This window comes from Amblyomma maculatum, unplaced genomic scaffold (assembly GCF_055883805.1).
Source record: "Amblyomma maculatum isolate TAMU_Amacu unplaced genomic scaffold, ASM5588380v1 scaffold_23, whole genome shotgun sequence".
In the NCBI taxonomy this organism is placed as follows: domain Eukaryota; kingdom Metazoa; phylum Arthropoda; class Arachnida; order Ixodida; family Ixodidae; genus Amblyomma; species Amblyomma maculatum.
The window spans coordinates 3,397,972-3,417,427 of NW_028146748.1; the positions used below are offsets into that span (position 1 = coordinate 3,397,972).

The 19,456-nt window shown below is 42.4% G+C and overlaps 1 protein-coding gene and 5 pseudogenes across 1 annotated transcript in view; all 6 read right to left on the reverse strand.

The window, feature by feature from the left end:
- The window catches only part of LOC146171426 (uncharacterized), a 47,275-nt gene extending 28,520 nt beyond the window's left edge, over positions 1-18,755 (reverse strand). The window contains exons 1-2 of the mRNA XM_084586550.1: positions 18,291-18,755; positions 6,239-6,616 (exon numbers count right to left, since the gene is read on the reverse strand). Of these exons, the coding sequence (XP_084442676.1) occupies positions 6,239-6,616; positions 18,291-18,755 (843 nt within the window). The remainder of the gene's footprint in view (positions 1-6,238; positions 6,617-18,290) is intronic.
- Positions 3,067-3,240, reverse strand: LOC146171434 (U2 spliceosomal RNA; annotated as a pseudogene).
- LOC146171435 (U2 spliceosomal RNA) lies at positions 8,697-8,867 on the reverse strand (annotated as a pseudogene).
- Positions 12,814-13,026, reverse strand: LOC146171436 (U2 spliceosomal RNA; annotated as a pseudogene).
- On the reverse strand, positions 13,406-13,576 carry LOC146171437 (U2 spliceosomal RNA; annotated as a pseudogene).
- On the reverse strand, positions 15,212-15,385 carry LOC146171438 (U2 spliceosomal RNA; annotated as a pseudogene).
- Positions 18,756-19,456: the final 701 nt, after the last annotated feature.

Consider the following 19,456-nt stretch of genomic DNA (forward strand, 5'->3'; position numbering starts at 1 on the left):
TGTAAAACCAACCACATTGGCTACATAAACAATTATTAATAATTATTTACAGTTGCGTAAATAATTACTACACTCTGTAAAACCAACCACATTGGCTAGGTAAACAATTATTACTAATTATTTACAGTTGCGTAAATATAATTACTAATTATTACCACACTGTAAAACCAACCACAATGGCTAGGTAAACTTTTAATACTAATTATTTACATTTGCGTAAATATAATTACCAATTACTTCCACTCTCTGCAAAACCAACCACAATGGCTAGGTAAACTATTATTACTAATTATTTACAGTTGCGAAAATATAATTACTAATTATTACCACACTGTAAAACCAACCACATTGGCTAGATAAACAATTATTACTAATTATTTATAGTTGCATAGTGTACTTACTAATTATTACCACACTCTGTAAAACCAACCACATTGGCTACATAAACAATTATTAATAATTATTTACAGTCGTAAATAATTACTACACTCTTTAAAACCAACCACATTGGCTAGGTAAACAATTATTACTAATTATTGACAGTTGCGTGAATATAATTACTATTTATAACCACACTCTGTAAAACCAACCACAATTGCTAGGTAAACTGTTATTACTAATTATTTACAGTTGCGTAAATATAATTACTAATTATTACCACACTGTAAAACCAACCACAATGGCTAGGTAAACTTTTAATACTAATTATTTACATTTGCGTAAATATAATTACCAATTACTTCCACACTCTGCAAAACCAACCACAATGGCTAGGTAAACTATTATTACTAATTATTTACAGTTGCGAAAATATAATTACTAATTATTACCACACTGTAAAACCAACCACATTGGCTAGATAAACAATTATTACTAATTATTTATAGTTGCATAGTATACTTACTAATTATTACCACACTCTGTAAAACCAACCACATTGGCTACATAAACAATTATTAATAATTATTTACAGTTGCGTAAATAATTATTACTAATTATTGACAGTTGCGTGAATATAATTACTAATTATAACCACACTCTGTAAAACCAACCACAATTGCTAGGTAAACTATTATTACTAATTATTTACAGTTGCGTAAATATAATTACTAATTATTACCACACTGTAAAACCAACCACAATGGCTAGGTAAACTTTTATTACTAATTATTTATAGTTGCATAGTATACTTACTAATTATTACCACACTCTGTAAAACCAACCACATTGGCTACATAAACAATTATTAATAATTATTTACAGTCGTAAATAATTACTACACTCTTTAAAACCAACCACATTGGCTAGGTAAACAATTATTACTAATTATTGACAGTTGCGTGAATATAATTACTAATTATAACCACACTCTTTAAAACCAACCACAATTGCTAGGTAAACTGTTATTACTAATTATTTACAGTTGCGTAAATATAATTACTAATTATTACCACACTGTAAAACCAACCACAATGGCTAGGTAAACTTTTAATACTAATTATTTACATTTGCGTAAATATAATTACCAATTACTTCCACACTCTGCAAAACCAACCACAATGGCTAGGTAAACTATTATTACTAATTATTTACAGTTGCGAAAATATAATTACTAATTATTACCACACTGTAAAACCAACCACATTGGCTAGATAAACAATTATTACTAATTATTTATAGTTGCATAGTATACTTACTAATTATTACCACACTCTGTAAAACCAACCACATTGGCTACATAAACAATTATTAATAATTATTTACAGTTGCGTAAATAATTATTACTAATTATTGACAGTTGCGTGAATATAATTACTAATTATAACCACACTCTGTAAAACCAACCACAATTGCTAGGTAAACTATTATTACTAATTATTTACAGTTGCGTAAATATAATTACTAATTATTACCACACTGTAAAACCAACCACAATGGCTAGGTAAACTTTTATTACTAATTATTTATAGTTGCATAGTATACTTACTAATTATTACCACACTCTGTAAAACCAACCACATTGGCTACATAAACAATTATTAATAATTATTTACAGTCGTAAATAATTACTACACTCTTTAAAACCAACCACATTGGCTAGGTAAACAATTATTACTAATTATTGACAGTTGCATGAATATAATTACTAATTATAACCACACTCTTTAAAACCAACCACAATTGCTAGGTAAACTGTTATTACTAATTATTTACAGTTGCGTAAATATAATTACTAATTATTACCACACTGTAAAACCAACCACAATGGGTAGGTAAACTTTTAATACTAATTATTTACATTTGCGTAAATATAATTACCAATTACTTCCACACTCTGCAAAACCAACCACAATGGCTAGGTAAACTATTATTACTAATTATTTACAGTTGCGAAAATATAATTACTAATTATTACCACACTGTAAAACCAACCACATTGGCTAGATAAACAATTATTACTAATTATTTATAGTTGCATAGTATACTTACTAATTATTACCACACTCTGTAAAACCAACCACATTGGCTACATAAACAATTATTAATAATTATTTACAGTTGCGTAAATAATTATTACTAATTATTGACAGTTGCGTGAATATAATTACTAATTATAACCACACTCTGTAAAACCAACCACAATTGCTAGGTAAACTATTATTACTAATTATTTACAGTTGCGTAAATATAATTACTAATTATTACCACACTGTAAAACCAACCACAATGGCTAGGTAAACTTTTATTACTAATTATTTATAGTTGCATAGTATACTTACTAATTATTACCACACTCTGTAAAACCAACCACATTGGCTACATAAACAATTATTAATAATTATTTACAGTTGCGTAAATAATTACTACACTCTGTAAAACCAACCACATAACAGTAAAAGTCGGAAAAAAAGTCGGAAAAAAAAGTCGGAAAAAAAAGTCGGAAAAAAAAGTCGGAAAAAAAAGTCGGAAAAAAAAGTCGGAAAAAAAAAGTCCAAAAATTTCTAGAACAAAACAAAGCAGTTTTTCTGTTTTTTTTCAATTGTGCCTTCTCCCCCCAAAAGGGGGAGATGCTGGGCCGGTCCCGGAAGTAGTGCAGTACCGGGTCGACCCGTGGCGGAGTTGGAGCAAGCCCCGAACACTCCGCCGCGCTACAAAAATCAGTTTAATATCATGGGTACAATTAGAACCCGTAACAGATATTAAGCTGTTAAGAACAGAGTGTTTTTTCAGAAATGTTTTGTACATTTCCTAGCAGTTTTATTGCAGACACCTACTGTTGTTGTTCATTCCTTTTTTAGGGGAAATCTCATCTGTAAAGTTTTATTCCTGCTGTGGGGTGAGTGTATTGTTGTGCGTGTAGGAAGTCTTTCTAACTCGAGCTGCTGAAGTCCACCGAAGTGCGAGCCCTTCAATTTGCAGCTACGTGTTTAGCATAGACTTCACGAGAAGCTGCGATGGTATCGCTCACCGCCAGCTTCTTGAAGAGACGCATGTAGCGTTTGCTACAGAGGCGCCTCATCACTTTGTCATTGTTGGGGTCCCAGGAGCCCAGGGCCCCAACAACGACTGCCTCAATGCTGACCCGCTGGAATTTCCGGAGCAGGTATTGGCGAACGGGTTCGTACTTGGCGACCTTACTCTCCCGTGCAGCATCGAAGGCGGTTTTGCGATTGTCAAAGGGGCATGTGACATCAATGACAATCGCCGTTTCCCCGCGCGCCAGAACAAGATCTGGGCGGAGGTTCGTGTCACCCACGGGCCGGTTCTCATGGGTGACGGTGAATCGCTTCTCAGCGGCTGTCTTCAGCCGGTCGACGATCCTGTTGTGTCGGCTGGTGTAGGCGACGCTCTGGCGCATGCAGTGGCAGAGAACATGCGGGAGGGATTCCTTGTCTTGCCCGCATCTCCGACACCGCTGGTCAGCAGCGACATCCCACGGCCTGGCTCCATTGAGGGGCAGCAGGTTCAGCCTCGCACGGTGCACGAAGCGCCAATCGCAGAAGCGAGTGAAGCGCCCCGTCCTCATGAAGTGGGAACTGCTACGGTCGGCTGCTACGCACTCCATCACTTTCCCCTGGTTAGGCTTTTCGTGGAGATTGTGATCTCGTGCGCGCATAGCGATGCTCCGAAGTGTCCTCACCACTTTCGTGCGCTGCTTCTGCGTGACGGTCACGTCGGCGCGAGTGATGCTGGGGCCCCCCTCCTGCATCTCCCACGTGACCGCCAGGCGCCGGGAAGGCTTGCGAGCCTCCGTCCATACAGACTGAAGCTGCGTTGCCCTAGCTCGGAAGTCTCCCTCCGTCTCCCCTGTCAGGTAGGCAGCGATGTCCTCATCCGTGGCTGGTCGGCGTAGTCTCTTCGTCGTGATGGCAGTAACGGCATGCAGCGCTAGATCTCGCACCTCTAGATCAAGAGAGGAGAGGAGCTTAAATGCATTGTCAATGCGGCAGATGTCGCTCAGCTCCGCTGCGAGGGGGATGCCGACCGAGCCCGATGCTGCGCTGCCGTAGAGGTATTCATTGGCTGCGGTTCCTGGAAGATAAAGGGATTTTTTGATTAGTGGCCGCAGTGCATCGTCGAGGCGCGCCCACTCTGACTTGCCCAACACACCGCACCGCATGGAGAAATTGAGCGCTGGATATACAAATGTTTTCACAGCGTCCAATCTCTGCCAAGGGGCGAGCATTGAGCTAAGCAGGCGGCGGCCGGTGTTGATGGCCTGGTCCACAGTAGCTCTGTCCGGGAAGACGTTGAACCCCACAGGGCGGCCCAGGAACGTCTGGCTTTCAAAATCCTGGATAATTGGGATCTCAGCTCCTGCAATAAAGAAAGGAGTCAGTCTTGTACCAACCGGTGTTTTGCCGCTCAGATGAAGAGTGCGGCACTTCGCTGGGTTAAGCTGTAGTCCCAGCCTAGAAGAAAGGGATTCAACAGTATTAATGCGGGCTTGAAGCATCTCCGGGTCATTGGCCAGGGGGGTGAGGTCATCGGCGTAGGCCAGGATGTTGTGCTGCCTCTCGCCTCCCTGCACAGCACGCAAAACAGGGTCAATGACAAAATTAAACAAGAGCCCGCTCAGTGGGCATCCCTGTCGAATCCCTGCAGAAATGTCGATCGGCCGTGTTGATCCTTCTTGTCCTATGATGGTGGTGGTGTTGTCCCTGTAGAGGTCAGCGACGATCGAACAGAAGTCGCTGCCGGCGCCTGCTCCACGTAGTGCGTCGATGAGGGCGTTGTGGGCGACAGATCCAAAGGCGTTGCTGAAGTCAAGGAACGCCACGCACAGCTCCCCACCGCCACCCCTCGCTGCGTCAAGGCGCTCCTGCAGCACGAAGTTGTGCTCAAACACACCATCGTGCGGCAGGAACCCCTTTTGACAACGAGAGAGCAGCTCGTGTTCAGCGATCCATCGCTGCAGCCGAGTGGCGAGACACCCAGCATACAGCTTTGAAATCGTCGACCCGAGTGCGATGGGGCGCCAGTTCGTGACGTCCTCCGCAGGTCCCTTCTTGTGGATGAGGATGGTCCGGGACTCCTTCCATGCTGGGGGCACTCTCTTGAACTTGAGGCAGGCGTTGAATGCTGCTGTCAGGAAGGCTGCTTCAGGGTCTGTCGTCTTCCAGTGCTGGTAGGTGATTCGGTCGTTGCCGGGCGCGGTGTTCTCACATTTCCTCAGCTTCGTCAGGACCTCCTCTTCGGTGAACTTGTCTAGAGGGAATTCCGTGAGGTCGCTGCTCTTGGCCTTGTTGAGAAGAAGGCTGGTGTCCACCTCCTTGGGGCCCCACATTGCAGTGAAGTGGTTCTCGAGATCCTGTAAAGGAACCGTGCACATAGGCGACTCGCCGTCCACAATCAGGCGTACTGCTCGGCGGCGATTCCTGCGGTAAAGAGACTGGATCTGCTGAGCGTTGTCGGGGTTGGTCGGACGGCGCGGCTTACCTCCGGCCGGAGCCTTTGGCAGCTTTACCGCCTTTCCAACCTCGGTGATGGCCTCCTCCAAGATGGAAAGAGAACCATCCCAACCCTCAGCAGACGCAGGCTCACGCAGCAAACACCGGAGGCGCCTGGTGTGGTCGACGAGTATGCCCTCGCACTCCAGTTCATCAGAAAGAGAATCAGTTAGTGCTCCCTGGGTGGCAGTTGCGTCATGGTGGCCGCCGCCGTCGTCGTCTTGAAGCTGCGATGTATTGCTTTCCTCGCTGATTGTTGACAGGTGAGCCTGTAGTCCGTCGCCTGCCTGCAAGGAAGGAGAATCTTGTGAATTCTCCATCTCCCTGCTGCTGTTGGGTGTGCTGCTGGCAGGCACGGGAGTTCCCTGGTCATCCTGCTGGGATGGGGAGGTGGGAAAAATTAGTGCTGGTGTTGCTGCTCTCGTGGTGCTGCTCTCTGGGGGAGGAGAGATGGGGGTGAGCGGTCGTGGCTCTTCCTGGCCCGCTTCCTCCCCATTGGTGTCTTGTTGAGGCGTTGCTGGTGGTGTCCTTGCATCTTGGCTGATGTCCTCTGCTTGTGGGGGCTCTAGATCCGGTGGTCTGGCATCCCGTGATGGTGTCCGTCTTAGTCTTCTCGTCGCCGTTAACGGTGGCACGGGACGAGGCGGTAATCCCTGCATGGCAGTCTGTTTGCGGTGCCACATGTGATGATTTTCCAGCCCTCTTTTCGATGGAAAAGAGAGCTGGCAATCACCGCACTTGTGGCTGTGCAAGTCAGTGCTGGCCACCTCGAGCTTCTCTCCAGTAAGACAGGGATGCGCTTTTGGCCGAGGACCGACCTCTCTGTGGCAGAGAGTGCAAAAATGCGTGACCTGGCTTATGCGCACCCCATGCTCACTTTCAAGATGCCGAGTCAGGGACTGCCGCCTGGACGTCCACAATACCGGGGAGTACGCGGTAGCGCATCCCTCTTCCGTACATCGGAACGTCCTCGCCAGCGGAAAGAACAGCGTAAGGCTGTTCCCATCACGGCGAGGTTGCGATCCGGGCTGTGGCGGTTCTTGATTGTTGGCCGGGCTTGGACTGGTGGACGGCGATCGGACTGGAATGCGGCTTCTGCTGGCGGTGAAGGCGCTGCTTGTCGGGGGCGATGACATCACTTCTAGCGGCGGCGGTCGTCTGGAAGAAATGGCGGGGTGTATCCGCGCGACATACTGCGATAATGGATTTCCTTCCGCAGAAGAGGTCAGCGCTGCAGCTCCCACGGGGAAAAAGACTATCCAGAAAGAACAGCTAACATACACTAATAATGAGACTGAAAAACCAAAGTGCGCGCAGAAAAAAAAAAAAAAAAGAGAATGCTCAACACCAAAAAAAAAAAAAAAAAAAAAAAACAATATGAGAGCCCTCACCAAGCTCGTAGCAAAGCAAAACAAAAGATGGAGCTGAACAGGAGAGAAACACCAGTAAACACCACACACAAATCACCCTCAACACAATACAAGTGAAAAAGAGCAACGCAGCAACTAATAAAAATCGTCACTCAATTACCAGGCAGACGCGGCAAAGAGCCCTCACCAAGCTCAAAGAAAAAAAAAAAAAAAAGAGGTTTAACGGGAGCGAGACATGGGAAACACCACACTTGACTGGAAAACGGCTCTTGTCAATGAAATCACATTGCAGGAACCCAATAGATCAGCACCTCAACTAAAATAAAAGGGCACACATGCAAAGAATTCGCACTAAGCTCTCAAAAAAAAAAAGAAGAAAAAAAAAAAAAAAAAAAAACTGGTGGCAATGCAACAAAAAGTAATAAAATAATAATAATTAAAGGCACAACCGGAGAGAAACAGCGGCAGATACTACATGAACAAACCAACAAGGATGGCAAAGAATTTGAACACAAACAAAAAAGTAAAAAAAAAAAAAAAAAAAAACTAGCAAAGACGGAAAAAGAAAAAAAAAAGTTTAAGGGCAGAAAGCACTACATGAATAAACCGATTGCAAAGAATGTGAGCACAAACAGAACGGAGAGGTTAAAGAAAAAGAAAAAAAAAAAGGAAAACTAGAAGGACAAAAAAAAAAAAAAAAACTAGCAAATTAAGCAAAAAGAACACTTGAAGGACAAAAAACACTGCCAGATACTACATAAACAAGCCAACAATGGGGATAGGAAACACTCAATGAACTAGTAAAAAAAGAGAGCTCTCACCAAGCTCTCACAGCAACCGGGAATCCACGGACAGCAGGGGTTCCAAGAACAGCAGGTCCGGATGGTCCATGAGTCCAGGGGTCCAGGGTCAGCAGGGGGGTCCAGGGTCAGCAGGGGGTCCAGGGGTCCAGGATACTACTACACTTTGATCTTAGCCAAAAGGCCGAGAAGCGATAAATTGACAAGGAACTGCAGTTCGATCCCATCAAAAATGTATGCCCAAGTGGTGCCACTTATCGGTTGTTGCAGAAACAGCGTCGGTCCACCGTTTTTTGTTTGTAGCACTTGAGCTATGGTTTACCAAATCTCGACACATCCCTTGAAGGGGATTCTTAATCAAACCATTCTTTATTGCCTCAAATAATGGACTCACATGCAATGACATGCGGAAAAAGTAACCCAAGGTGTCACTGCATGCACGAGGCGCCCAACAATGCAATAAGACAGGCATTGAGAGGATTGCTGTGTTAGGCACATGGATAGCAGTGAGCTCGAATGAAAAAAGTTAGTTGGCCTCATCTTTGAGTTGTGATTGTCCTCCCCCAAAAACCGTGAGTCGCTTAGCTAGTCCCGGAAGTAGTGCAGTACCGGGTAGACCCGTGGCAGAGGTACAGCAAGCCCAGAATGCTCTGCCGCATTACAAAAAATAGTATAATGTCAGGGTTACAAATTACAACTGGCAACTGATATCAAGCTGTTAAAACAGTGTTTTCCAGAAATGTTTTGTACATTTGCAAGCAATGCTTTATTGCAGATACCTACTGCTATTAAGGCAAAAGCCTTTATTGCCTCATAGTTGTCGTTAGCAAAAGTGTCACATTTTTGCCACAGCACTTATTGGTCGCGAAGGGAAGACGTCGTGGAGGTGTCGACCAATCACAGAGCAACACCACAGTATGTGCAAATGCATAGCTTATATGTCCATATGTCAATCAATGAGCAGTTACTAATTAAAAAGGAAATAAATAAGTAAATAATTATTTATATGCTATGTCCTGGTTATTGCACTAATTACTCAATATTGGCTAGGTAAACAATTATTACTAATTATTTACAGTTGCGAAAATATAATTACTAATTATTACCACACTGTAAAACCAACCACATTGGCTAGATAAACAATTATTACTAATTATTTATAGTTGCATAGTATACTTACTAATTATTACCACAATCTGTAAAACCAACCACATTGGCTACATAAACAATTATTAATAATTATTTACAGTTGCGTAAATAATTACTACACTCTGTAAAACCAACCACATTGGCTAGGTAAACAGTTATTACTAATTATTTACAGTTACGTAAATATAATTACTAATTATTACCACACTGTAAAACCAACCACAATGGCTAGGTAAACTTTTAATACTAATTATTTACATTTGCGTAAATATAATTACCAATTACTTCCACACTCTGCAAAACCAACCACAATGGCTAGGTAAACTATTACTAATTATTTACAGTTGCGAAAATATAATTACTAATTATTACCACACTGTAAAACCAACCACATTGGCTAGATAAACAATTATTACTAATTATTTATAGTTGCATAGTATACTTACTAATTATTACCACACTCTGTAAAACCAACCACATTGGCTAGATAAACAATTATTAATAAATATTTACAGTTGCGTAAATAATTACTACACTCTGTAAAACCAACCACATTGGCTAGGTAAACAATTATTACTAATTATTTACAGTTGCGTAAATATAATTACTAATTACTACCACACTGTAAAACCAACCACAATGGCTAGGTAAACTTTTAATACTAATTATTTACATTTGCGTAAATATAATTACCAATTACTTCCACACTCTGCAAAACCAACCACAATGGCTAGGTAAACTATTACTAATTATTTACAGTTGCGAAAATATAATTACTAATTATTACCACACTGTAAAACCAACCACATTGGCTAGATAAACAATTATTACTAATTATTTATAGTTGCATAGTATACTTACTAATTATTACCACACTCTGTAAAACCAACCACATTGGCTACATAAACAATTATTAATAATTATTTACAGTTGCGTAAATAATTACTACACTCTGTAAAACCAACCACATTGGCTAGGTAAACAATTATTACTAATTATTTACAGTTGCGTAAATATAATTACTAATTATTACCACACTGTAAAACCAACCACAATGGCTAGGTAAACTTTTAATACTAATTATTTACATTTGCATAAATATAATTACCAATTACTTCCACACTCTGCAAAACCAACCACAATGGCTAGGTAAACTATTATTACTAATTATTTACAGTTGCGAAAATATAATTACTAATTATTACCACACTGTAAAACCAACCACATTGGTTAGATAAACAATTATTACTAATTATTTATAGTTGCATAGTATACTTACTAATTATTACCACACTCTGTAATACCAACCACATTGGCTACATAAACAATTATTAATAATTATTTACAGTTGCGTAAATAATTACTACACTCTGTAAAACCAACCACATTGGCTAGGTAAACAATTATTACTAATTATTTACAGTTGCGTAAATATAATTACTAATTATTACCACACTGTAAAACCAACCACAATGGCTAGGTAAACTTTTAATACTAATTATTTACATTTGCGTAAATATAATTACCAATTACTTCCACTCTCTGCAAAACCAACCACAATGGCTAGGTAAACTATTATTACTAATTATTTACAGTTGCGAAAATATAATTACTAATTATTACCACACTGTAAAACCAACCACATTGGCTAGATAAACAATTATTACTAATTATTTATAGTTGCATAGTGTACTTACTAATTATTACCACACTCTGTAAAACCAACCACATTGGCTACATAAACAATTATTAATAATTATTTACAGTCGTAAATAATTACTACACTCTTTAAAACCAACCACATTGGCTAGGTAAACAATTATTACTAATTATTGACAGTTGCGTGAATATAATTACTAATTATAACCACACTCTGTAAAACCAACCACAATTGCTAGGTAAACTGTTATTACTAATTATTTACAGTTGCGTAAATATAATTACTAATTATTACCACACTGTAAAACCAACCACAATGGCTAGGTAAACTTTTAATACTAATTATTTACATTTGCGTAAATATAATTACCAATTACTTCCACACTCTGCAAAACCAACCACAATGGCTAGGTAAACTATTATTACTAATTATTTACAGTTGCGAAAATATAATTACTAATTATTACCACACTGTAAAACCAACCACATTGGCTAGATAAACAATTATTACTAATTATTTATAGTTGCATAGTATACTTACTAATTATTACCACACTCTGTAAAACCAACCACATTGGCTACATAAACAATTATTAATAATTATTTACAGTTGCGTAAATAATTATTACTAATTATTGACAGTTGCGTGAATATAATTACTAATTATAACCACACTCTGTAAAACCAACCACAATTGCTAGGTAAACTATTATTACTAATTATTTACAGTTGCGTAAATATAATTACTAATTATTACCACACTGTAAAACCAACCACAATGGCTAGGTAAACTTTTATTACTAATTATTTATACTTGCATAGTATACTTACTAATTATTACCACACTCTGTAAAACCAACCACATTGGCTACATAAACAATTATTAATAATTATTTACAGTCGTAAATAATTACTACACTCTTTAAAACCAACCACATTGGCTAGGTAAACAATTATTACTAATTATTGACAGTTGCGTGAATATAATTACTAATTATAACCACACTCTTTAAAACCAACCACAATTGCTAGGTAAACTGTTATTACTAATTATTTACAGTTGCGTAAATATAATTACTAATTATTACCACACTGTAAAACCAACCACAATGGGTAGGTAAACTTTTAATACTAATTATTTACATTTGCGTAAATATAATTACCAATTACTTCCACACTCTGCAAAACCAACCACAATGGCTAGGTAAACTATTATTACTAATTATTTACAGTTGCGAAAATATAATTACTAATTATTACCACACTGTAAAACCAACCACATTGGCTAGATAAACAATTATTACTAATTATTTATAGTTGCATAGTATACTTACTAATTATTACCACACTCTGTAAAACCAACCACATTGGCTACATAAACAATTATTAATAATTATTTACAGTTGCGTAAATAATTATTACTAATTATTGACAGTTGCGTGAATATAATTACTAATTATAACCACACTCTGTAAAACCAACCACAATTGCTAGGTAAACTATTATTACTAATTATTTACAGTTGCGTAAATATAATTACTAATTATTACCACACTGTAAAACCAACCACAATGGCTAGGTAAACTTTTATTACTAATTATTTATAGTTGCATAGTATACTTACTAATTATTACCACACTCTGTAAAACCAACCACATTGGCTACATAAACAATTATTAATAATTATTTACAGTTGCGTAAATAATTACTACACTCTGTAAAACCAACCACATAACAGTAAAAGTCGGAAAAAAAGTCGGAAAAAAAAGTCGGAAAAAAAAGTCGGAAAAAAAAGTCGGAAAAAAAAAGTCCAAAAATTTCTAGAACAAAACAAAGCAGTTTTTCTGTTTTTTTTCAATTGTGCCTTCTCCCCCCAAAAGGGGGAGATGCTGGGCCGGTCCCGGAAGTAGTGCAGTACCGGGTCGACCCGTGGCGGAGTTGGAGCAAGCCCCGAACACTCCGCCGCGCTACAAAAATCAGTTTAATATCATGGGTACAATTAGAACCCGTAACAGATATTAAGCTGTTAAGAACAGAGTGTTTTTCAGAAATGTTTTGTACAGCACTTTGATCTTAGCCAAAAGGCCGAGAAGCGATAAATTGACAAGGAACTGCAGTTCGATCCCATCAAAAATGTATGCCCAAGTGGTGCCACTTATCGGTTGTTGCAGAAACAGCGTCGGTCCACCGTTTTTTGTTTGTAGCACTTGAGCTATGGTTTACCAAATCTCGACACATCCCTTGAAGGGGATTCTTAATCAAACCATTCTTTATTGCCTCAAATAATGGACTCACATGCAATGACATGCGGAAAAAGTAACCCAAGGTGTCACTGCATGCACGAGGCGCCCAACAATGCAATAAGACAGGCATTGAGAGGATTGCTGTGTTAGGCACATGGATAGCAGTGAGCTCGAATGAAAAAAGTTAGTTGGCCTCATCTTTGAGTTGTGATTGTCCTCCCCCAAAAACCGTGAGTCGCTTAGCTAGTCCCGGAAGTAGTGCAGTACCGGGTAGACCCGTGGCAGAGGTACAGCAAGCCCAGAATGCTCTGCCGCATTACAAAAAATAGTATAATGTCAGGGTTACAAATTACAACTGGCAACTGATATCAAGCTGTTAAAACAGTGTTTTCCAGAAATGTTTTGTACATTTGCAAGCAATGCTTTATTGCAGATACCTACTGCTATTAAGGCAAAAGCCTTTATTGCCTCATAGTTGTCGTTAGCAAAAGTGTCACATTTTTGCCACAGCACTTATTGGTCGCGAAGGGAAGACGTCGTGGAGGTGTCGACCAATCACAGAGCAACACCACAGTATGTGCAAATGCATAGCTTATATGTCCATATGTCAATCAATGAGCAGTTACTAATTAAAAAGGAAATAAATAAGTAAATAATTATTTATATGCTATGTCCTGGTTATTGCACTAATTACTCAATATTGGCTAGGTAAACAATTATTACTAATTATTTACAGTTGCGAAAATATAATTACTAATTATTACCACACTGTAAAACCAACCACATTGGCTAGATAAACAATTATTACTAATTATTTATAGTTGCATAGTATACTTACTAATTATTACCACAATCTGTAAAACCAACCACATTGGCTACATAAACAATTATTAATAATTATTTACAGTTGCGTAAATAATTACTACACTCTGTAAAACCAACCACATTGGCTAGGTAAACAGTTATTACTAATTATTTACAGTTACGTAAATATAATTACTAATTATTACCACACTGTAAAACCAACCACAATGGCTAGGTAAACTTTTAATACTAATTATTTACATTTGCGTAAATATAATTACCAATTACTTCCACACTCTGCAAAACCAACCACAATGGCTAGGTAAACTATTACTAATTATTTACAGTTGCGAAAATATAATTACTAATTATTACCACACTGTAAAACCAACCACATTGGCTAGATAAACAATTATTACTAATTATTTATAGTTGCATAGTATACTTACTAATTATTACCACACTCTGTAAAACCAACCACATTGGCTAGATAAACAATTATTAATAAATATTTACAGTTGCGTAAATAATTACTACACTCTGTAAAACCAACCACATTGGCTAGGTAAACAATTATTACTAATTATTTACAGTTGCGTAAATATAATTACTAATTATTACCACACTGTAAAACCAACCACAATGGCTAGGTAAACTTTTAATACTAATTATTTACATTTGCGTAAATATAATTACCAATTACTTCCACACTCTGCAAAACCAACCACAATGGCTAGGTAAACTATTACTAATTATTTACAGTTGCGAAAATATAATTACTAATTATTACCACACTGTAAAACCAACCACAATGGCTAGGTAAACTTTTAATACTAATTATTTACATTTGCGTAAATATAATTACCAATTACTTCCACACTGTAAAACCAACCACAATGGCTAGGTAAACTTTTATTACTAATTATTTATAGTTGCATAGTATACTTACTAATTATTACCACACTCTGTAAAACCAACCACATTGGCTACATAAACAATTATTAATAATTATTTACAGTTGCGTAAATAATTACTACACTCTGTAAAACCAACCACATAACAGTAAAAGTCGGAAAAAAAGTCGGAAAAAAAAGTCGGAAAAAAAAGTCGGAAAAAAAAGTCGGAAAAAAAAGTCGGAAAAAAAAGTCGGAAAAAAAAAGTCCAAAAATTTCTAGAACAAAACAAAGCAGTTTTTCTGTTTTTTTTCAATTGTGCCTTCTCCCCCCAAAAGGGGGAGATGCTGGGCCGGTCCCGGAAGTAGTGCAGTACCGGGTCGACCCGTGGCGGAGTTGGAGCAAGCCCCGAACACTCCGCCGCGCTACAAAAATCAGTTTAATATCATGGGTACAATTAGAACCCGTAACAGATATTAAGCTGTTAAGAACAGAGTGTTTTTTCAGAAATGTTTTGTACATTTCCTAGCAGTTTTATTGCAGACACCTACTGTTGTTGTTCATTCCTTTTTTAGGGGAAATCTCATCTGTAAAGTTTTATTCCTGCTGTGGGGTGAGTGTATTGTTGTGCGTGTAGGAAGTCTTTCTAACTCGAGCTGCTGAAGTCCACCGAAGTGCGAGCCCTTCAATTTGCAGCTACGTGTTTAGCATAGACTTCACGAGAAGCTGCGATGGTATCGCTCACCGCCAGCTTCTTGAAGAGACGCATGTAGCGTTTGCTACAGAGGCGCCTCATCACTTTGTCATTGTTGGGGTCCCAGGAGCCCAGGGCCCCAACAACGACTGCCTCAATGCTGACCCGCTGGAATTTCCGGAGCAGGTATTGGCGAACGGGTTCGTACTTGGCGACCTTACTCTCCCGTGCAGCATCGAAGGCGGTTTTGCGATTGTCAAAGGGGCATGTGACATCAATGACAATCGCCGTTTCCCCGCGCGCCAGAACAAGATCTGGGCGGAGGTTCGTGTCACCCACGGGCCGGTTCTCATGGGTGACGGTGAATCGCTTCTCAGCGGCTGTCTTCAGCCGGTCGACGATCCTGTTGTGTCGGCTGGTGTAGGCGACGCTCTGGCGCATGCAGTGGCAGAGAACATGCGGGAGGGATTCCTTGTCTTGCCCGCATCTCCGACACCGCTGGTCAGCAGCGACATCCCACGGCCTGGCTCCATTGAGGGGCAGCAGGTTCAGCCTCGCACGGTGCACGAAGCGCCAATCGCAGAAGCGAGTGAAGCGCCCCGTCCTCATGAAGTGGGAACTGCTACGGTCGGCTGCTACGCACTCCATCACTTTCCCCTGGTTAGGCTTTTCGTGGAGATTGTGATCTCGTGCGCGCATAGCGATGCTCCGAAGTGTCCTCACCACTTTCGTGCGCTGCTTCTGCGTGACGGTCACGTCGGCGCGAGTGATGCTGGGGCCCCCCTCCTGCATCTCCCACGTGACCGCCAGGCGCCGGGAAGGCTTGCGAGCCTCCGTCCATACAGACTGAAGCTGCGTTGCCCTAGCTCGGAAGTCTCCCTCCGTCTCCCCTGTCAGGTAGGCAGCGATGTCCTCATCCGTGGCTGGTCGGCGTAGTCTCTTCGTCGTGATGGCAGTAACGGCATGCAGCGCTAGATCTCGCACCTCTAGATCAAGAGAGGAGAGGAGCTTAAATGCATTGTCAATGCGGCAGATGTCGCTCAGCTCCGCTGCGAGGGGGATGCCGACCGAGCCCGATGCTGCGCTGCCGTAGAGGTATTCATTGGCTGCGGTTCCTGGAAGATAAAGGGATTTTTTGATTAGTGGCCGCAGTGCATCGTCGAGGCGCGCCCACTCTGACTTGCCCAACACACCGCACCGCATGGAGAAATTGAGCGCTGGATATACAAATGTTTTCACAGCGTCCAATCTCTGCCAAGGGGCGAGCATTGAGCTAAGCAGGCGGCGGCCGGTGTTGATGGCCTGGTCCACAGTAGCTCTGTCCGGGAAGACGTTGAACCCCACAGGGCGGCCCAGGAACGTCTGGCTTTCAAAATCCTGGATAATTGGGATCTCAGCTCCTGCAATAAAGAAAGGAGTCAGTCTTGTACCAACCGGTGTTTTGCCGCTCAGATGAAGAGTGCGGCACTTCGCTGGGTTAAGCTGTAGTCCCAGCCTAGAAGAAAGGGATTCAACAGTATTAATGCGGGCTTGAAGCATCTCCGGGTCATTGGCCAGGGGGGTGAGGTCATCGGCGTAGGCCAGGATGTTGTGCTGCCTCTCGCCTCCCTGCACAGCACGCAAAACAGGGTCAATGACAAAATTAAACAAGAGCCCGCTCAGTGGGCATCCCTGTCGAATCCCTGCAGAAATGTCGATCGGCCGTGTTGATCCTTCTTGTCCTATGATGGTGGTGGTGTTGTCCCTGTAGAGGTCAGCGACGATCGAACAGAAGTCGCTGCCGGCGCCTGCTCCACGTAGTGCGTCGATGAGGGCGTTGTGGGCGACAGATCCAAAGGCGTTGCTGAAGTCAAGGAACGCCACGCACAGCTCCCCACCGCCACCCCTCGCTGCGTCAAGGCGCTCCTGCAGCACGAAGTTGTGCTCAAACACACCATCGTGCGGCAGGAACCCCTTTTGACAACGAGAGAGCAGCTCGTGTTCAGCGATCCATCGCTGCAGCCGAGTGGCGAGACACCCAGCATACAGCTTTGAAATCGTCGACCCGAGTGCGATGGGGCGCCAGTTCGTGACGTCCTCCGCAGGTCCCTTCTTGTGGATGAGGATGGTCCGGGACTCCTTCCATGCTGGGGGCACTCTCTTGAACTTGAGGCAGGCGTTGAATGCTGCTGTCAGGAAGGCTGCTTCAGGGTCTGTCGTCTTCCAGTGCTGGTAGGTGATTCGGTCGTTGCCGGGCGCGGTGTTCTCACATTTCCTCAGCTTCGTCAGGACCTCCTCTTCGGTGAACTTGTCTAGAGGGAATTCCGTGAGGTCGCTGCTCTTGGCCTTGTTGAGAAGAAGGCTGGTGTCCACCTCCTTGGGGCCCCACATTGCAGTGAAGTGGTTCTCGAGATCCTGTAAAGGAACCGTGCACATAGGCGACTCGCCGTCCACAATCAGGCGTACTGCTCGGCGGCGATTCCTGCGGTAAAGAGACTGGATCTGCTGAGCGTTGTCGGGGTTGGTCGGACGGCGCGGCTTACCTCCGGCCGGAGCCTTTGGCAGCTTTACCGCCTTTCCAACCTCGGTGATGGCCTCCTCCAAGATGGAAAGAGAACCATCCCAACCCTCAGCAGACGCAGGCTCACGCAGCAAACACCGGAGGCGCCTGGTGTGGTCGACGAGTATGCCCTCGCACTCCAGTTCATCAGAAAGAGAATCAGTTAGTGCTCCCTGGGTGGCAGTTGCCTCATGGTGGCCGCCGCCATCGTCGTCTTGAAGCTGCGATGTATTGCTTTCCTCGCTGATTGTTGACAGGTGAGCCTGTAGTCCGTCGCCTGCCTGCAAGGAAGGAGAATCTTGTGAATTCTCCATCTCCCTGCTGCTGTTGGGTGTGCTGCTGGCAGGCACGGGAGTTCCCTGGTCATCCTGCTGGGATGGGGAGGTGGGAAAAATTAGTGCTGGTGTTGCTGCTCTCGTGGTGCTGCTCTCTGGGGGAGGAGAGATGGGGGTGAGCGGTCGTGGCTCTTCCTGGCCCGCTTCCTCCCCATTGGTGTCTTGTTGAGGCGTTGCTGGTGGTGTCCTTGCATCTTGGCTGATGTCCTCTGCTTGTGGGGGCTCTAGATCCGGTGGTCTGGCATCCCGTGATGGTGTCCGTCTTAGTCTTCTCGTCGCCGTTAACGGTGGCACGGGACGAGGCGGTAATCCCTGCATGGCAGTCTGTTTGCGGTGCCACATGTGATGATTTTCCAGCCCTCTTTTCGATGGAAAAGAGAGCTGGCAATCACCGCACTTGTGGCTGTGCAAGTCAGTGCTGGCCACCTCGAGCTTCTCTCCAGTAAGACAGGGATGCGCTTTTGGCCGAGGACCGACCTCTCTGTGGCAGAGAGTGCAAAAATGCGTGACCTGGCTTATGCGCACCCCATGCTCACTTTCAAGATGCCGAGTCAGGGACTGCCGCCTGGACGTCCACAATACCGGGGAGTACGCGGTAGCGCATCCCTCTTCCGTACATCGGAACGTCCTCGCCAGCGGAAAGAACAGCGTAAGGCTGTTCCCATCACGGCGAGGTTGCGATCCGGGCTGTGGCGGTTCTTGATTGTTGGCCGGGCTTGGACTGGTGGACGGCGATCGGACTGGAATGCGGCTTCTGCTGGCGGTGAAGGCGCTGCTTGTCGGGGGCGATGACATCACTTCTAGCGGCGGCGGTCGTCTGGAAGAAATGGCGGGGTGTATCCGCGCGACATACTGCGATAATGGATTTCCTTCCGCAGAAGAGGTCAGCGCTGCAGCTCCCACGGGGAAAAAGACTATCCAGAAAGAACAGCTAACATACACTAATAATGAGACTGAAAAACCAAAGTGCGCGCAGAAAAAAAAAAAAAAAAGAGAATGCTCAACACCAAAAAAAAAAA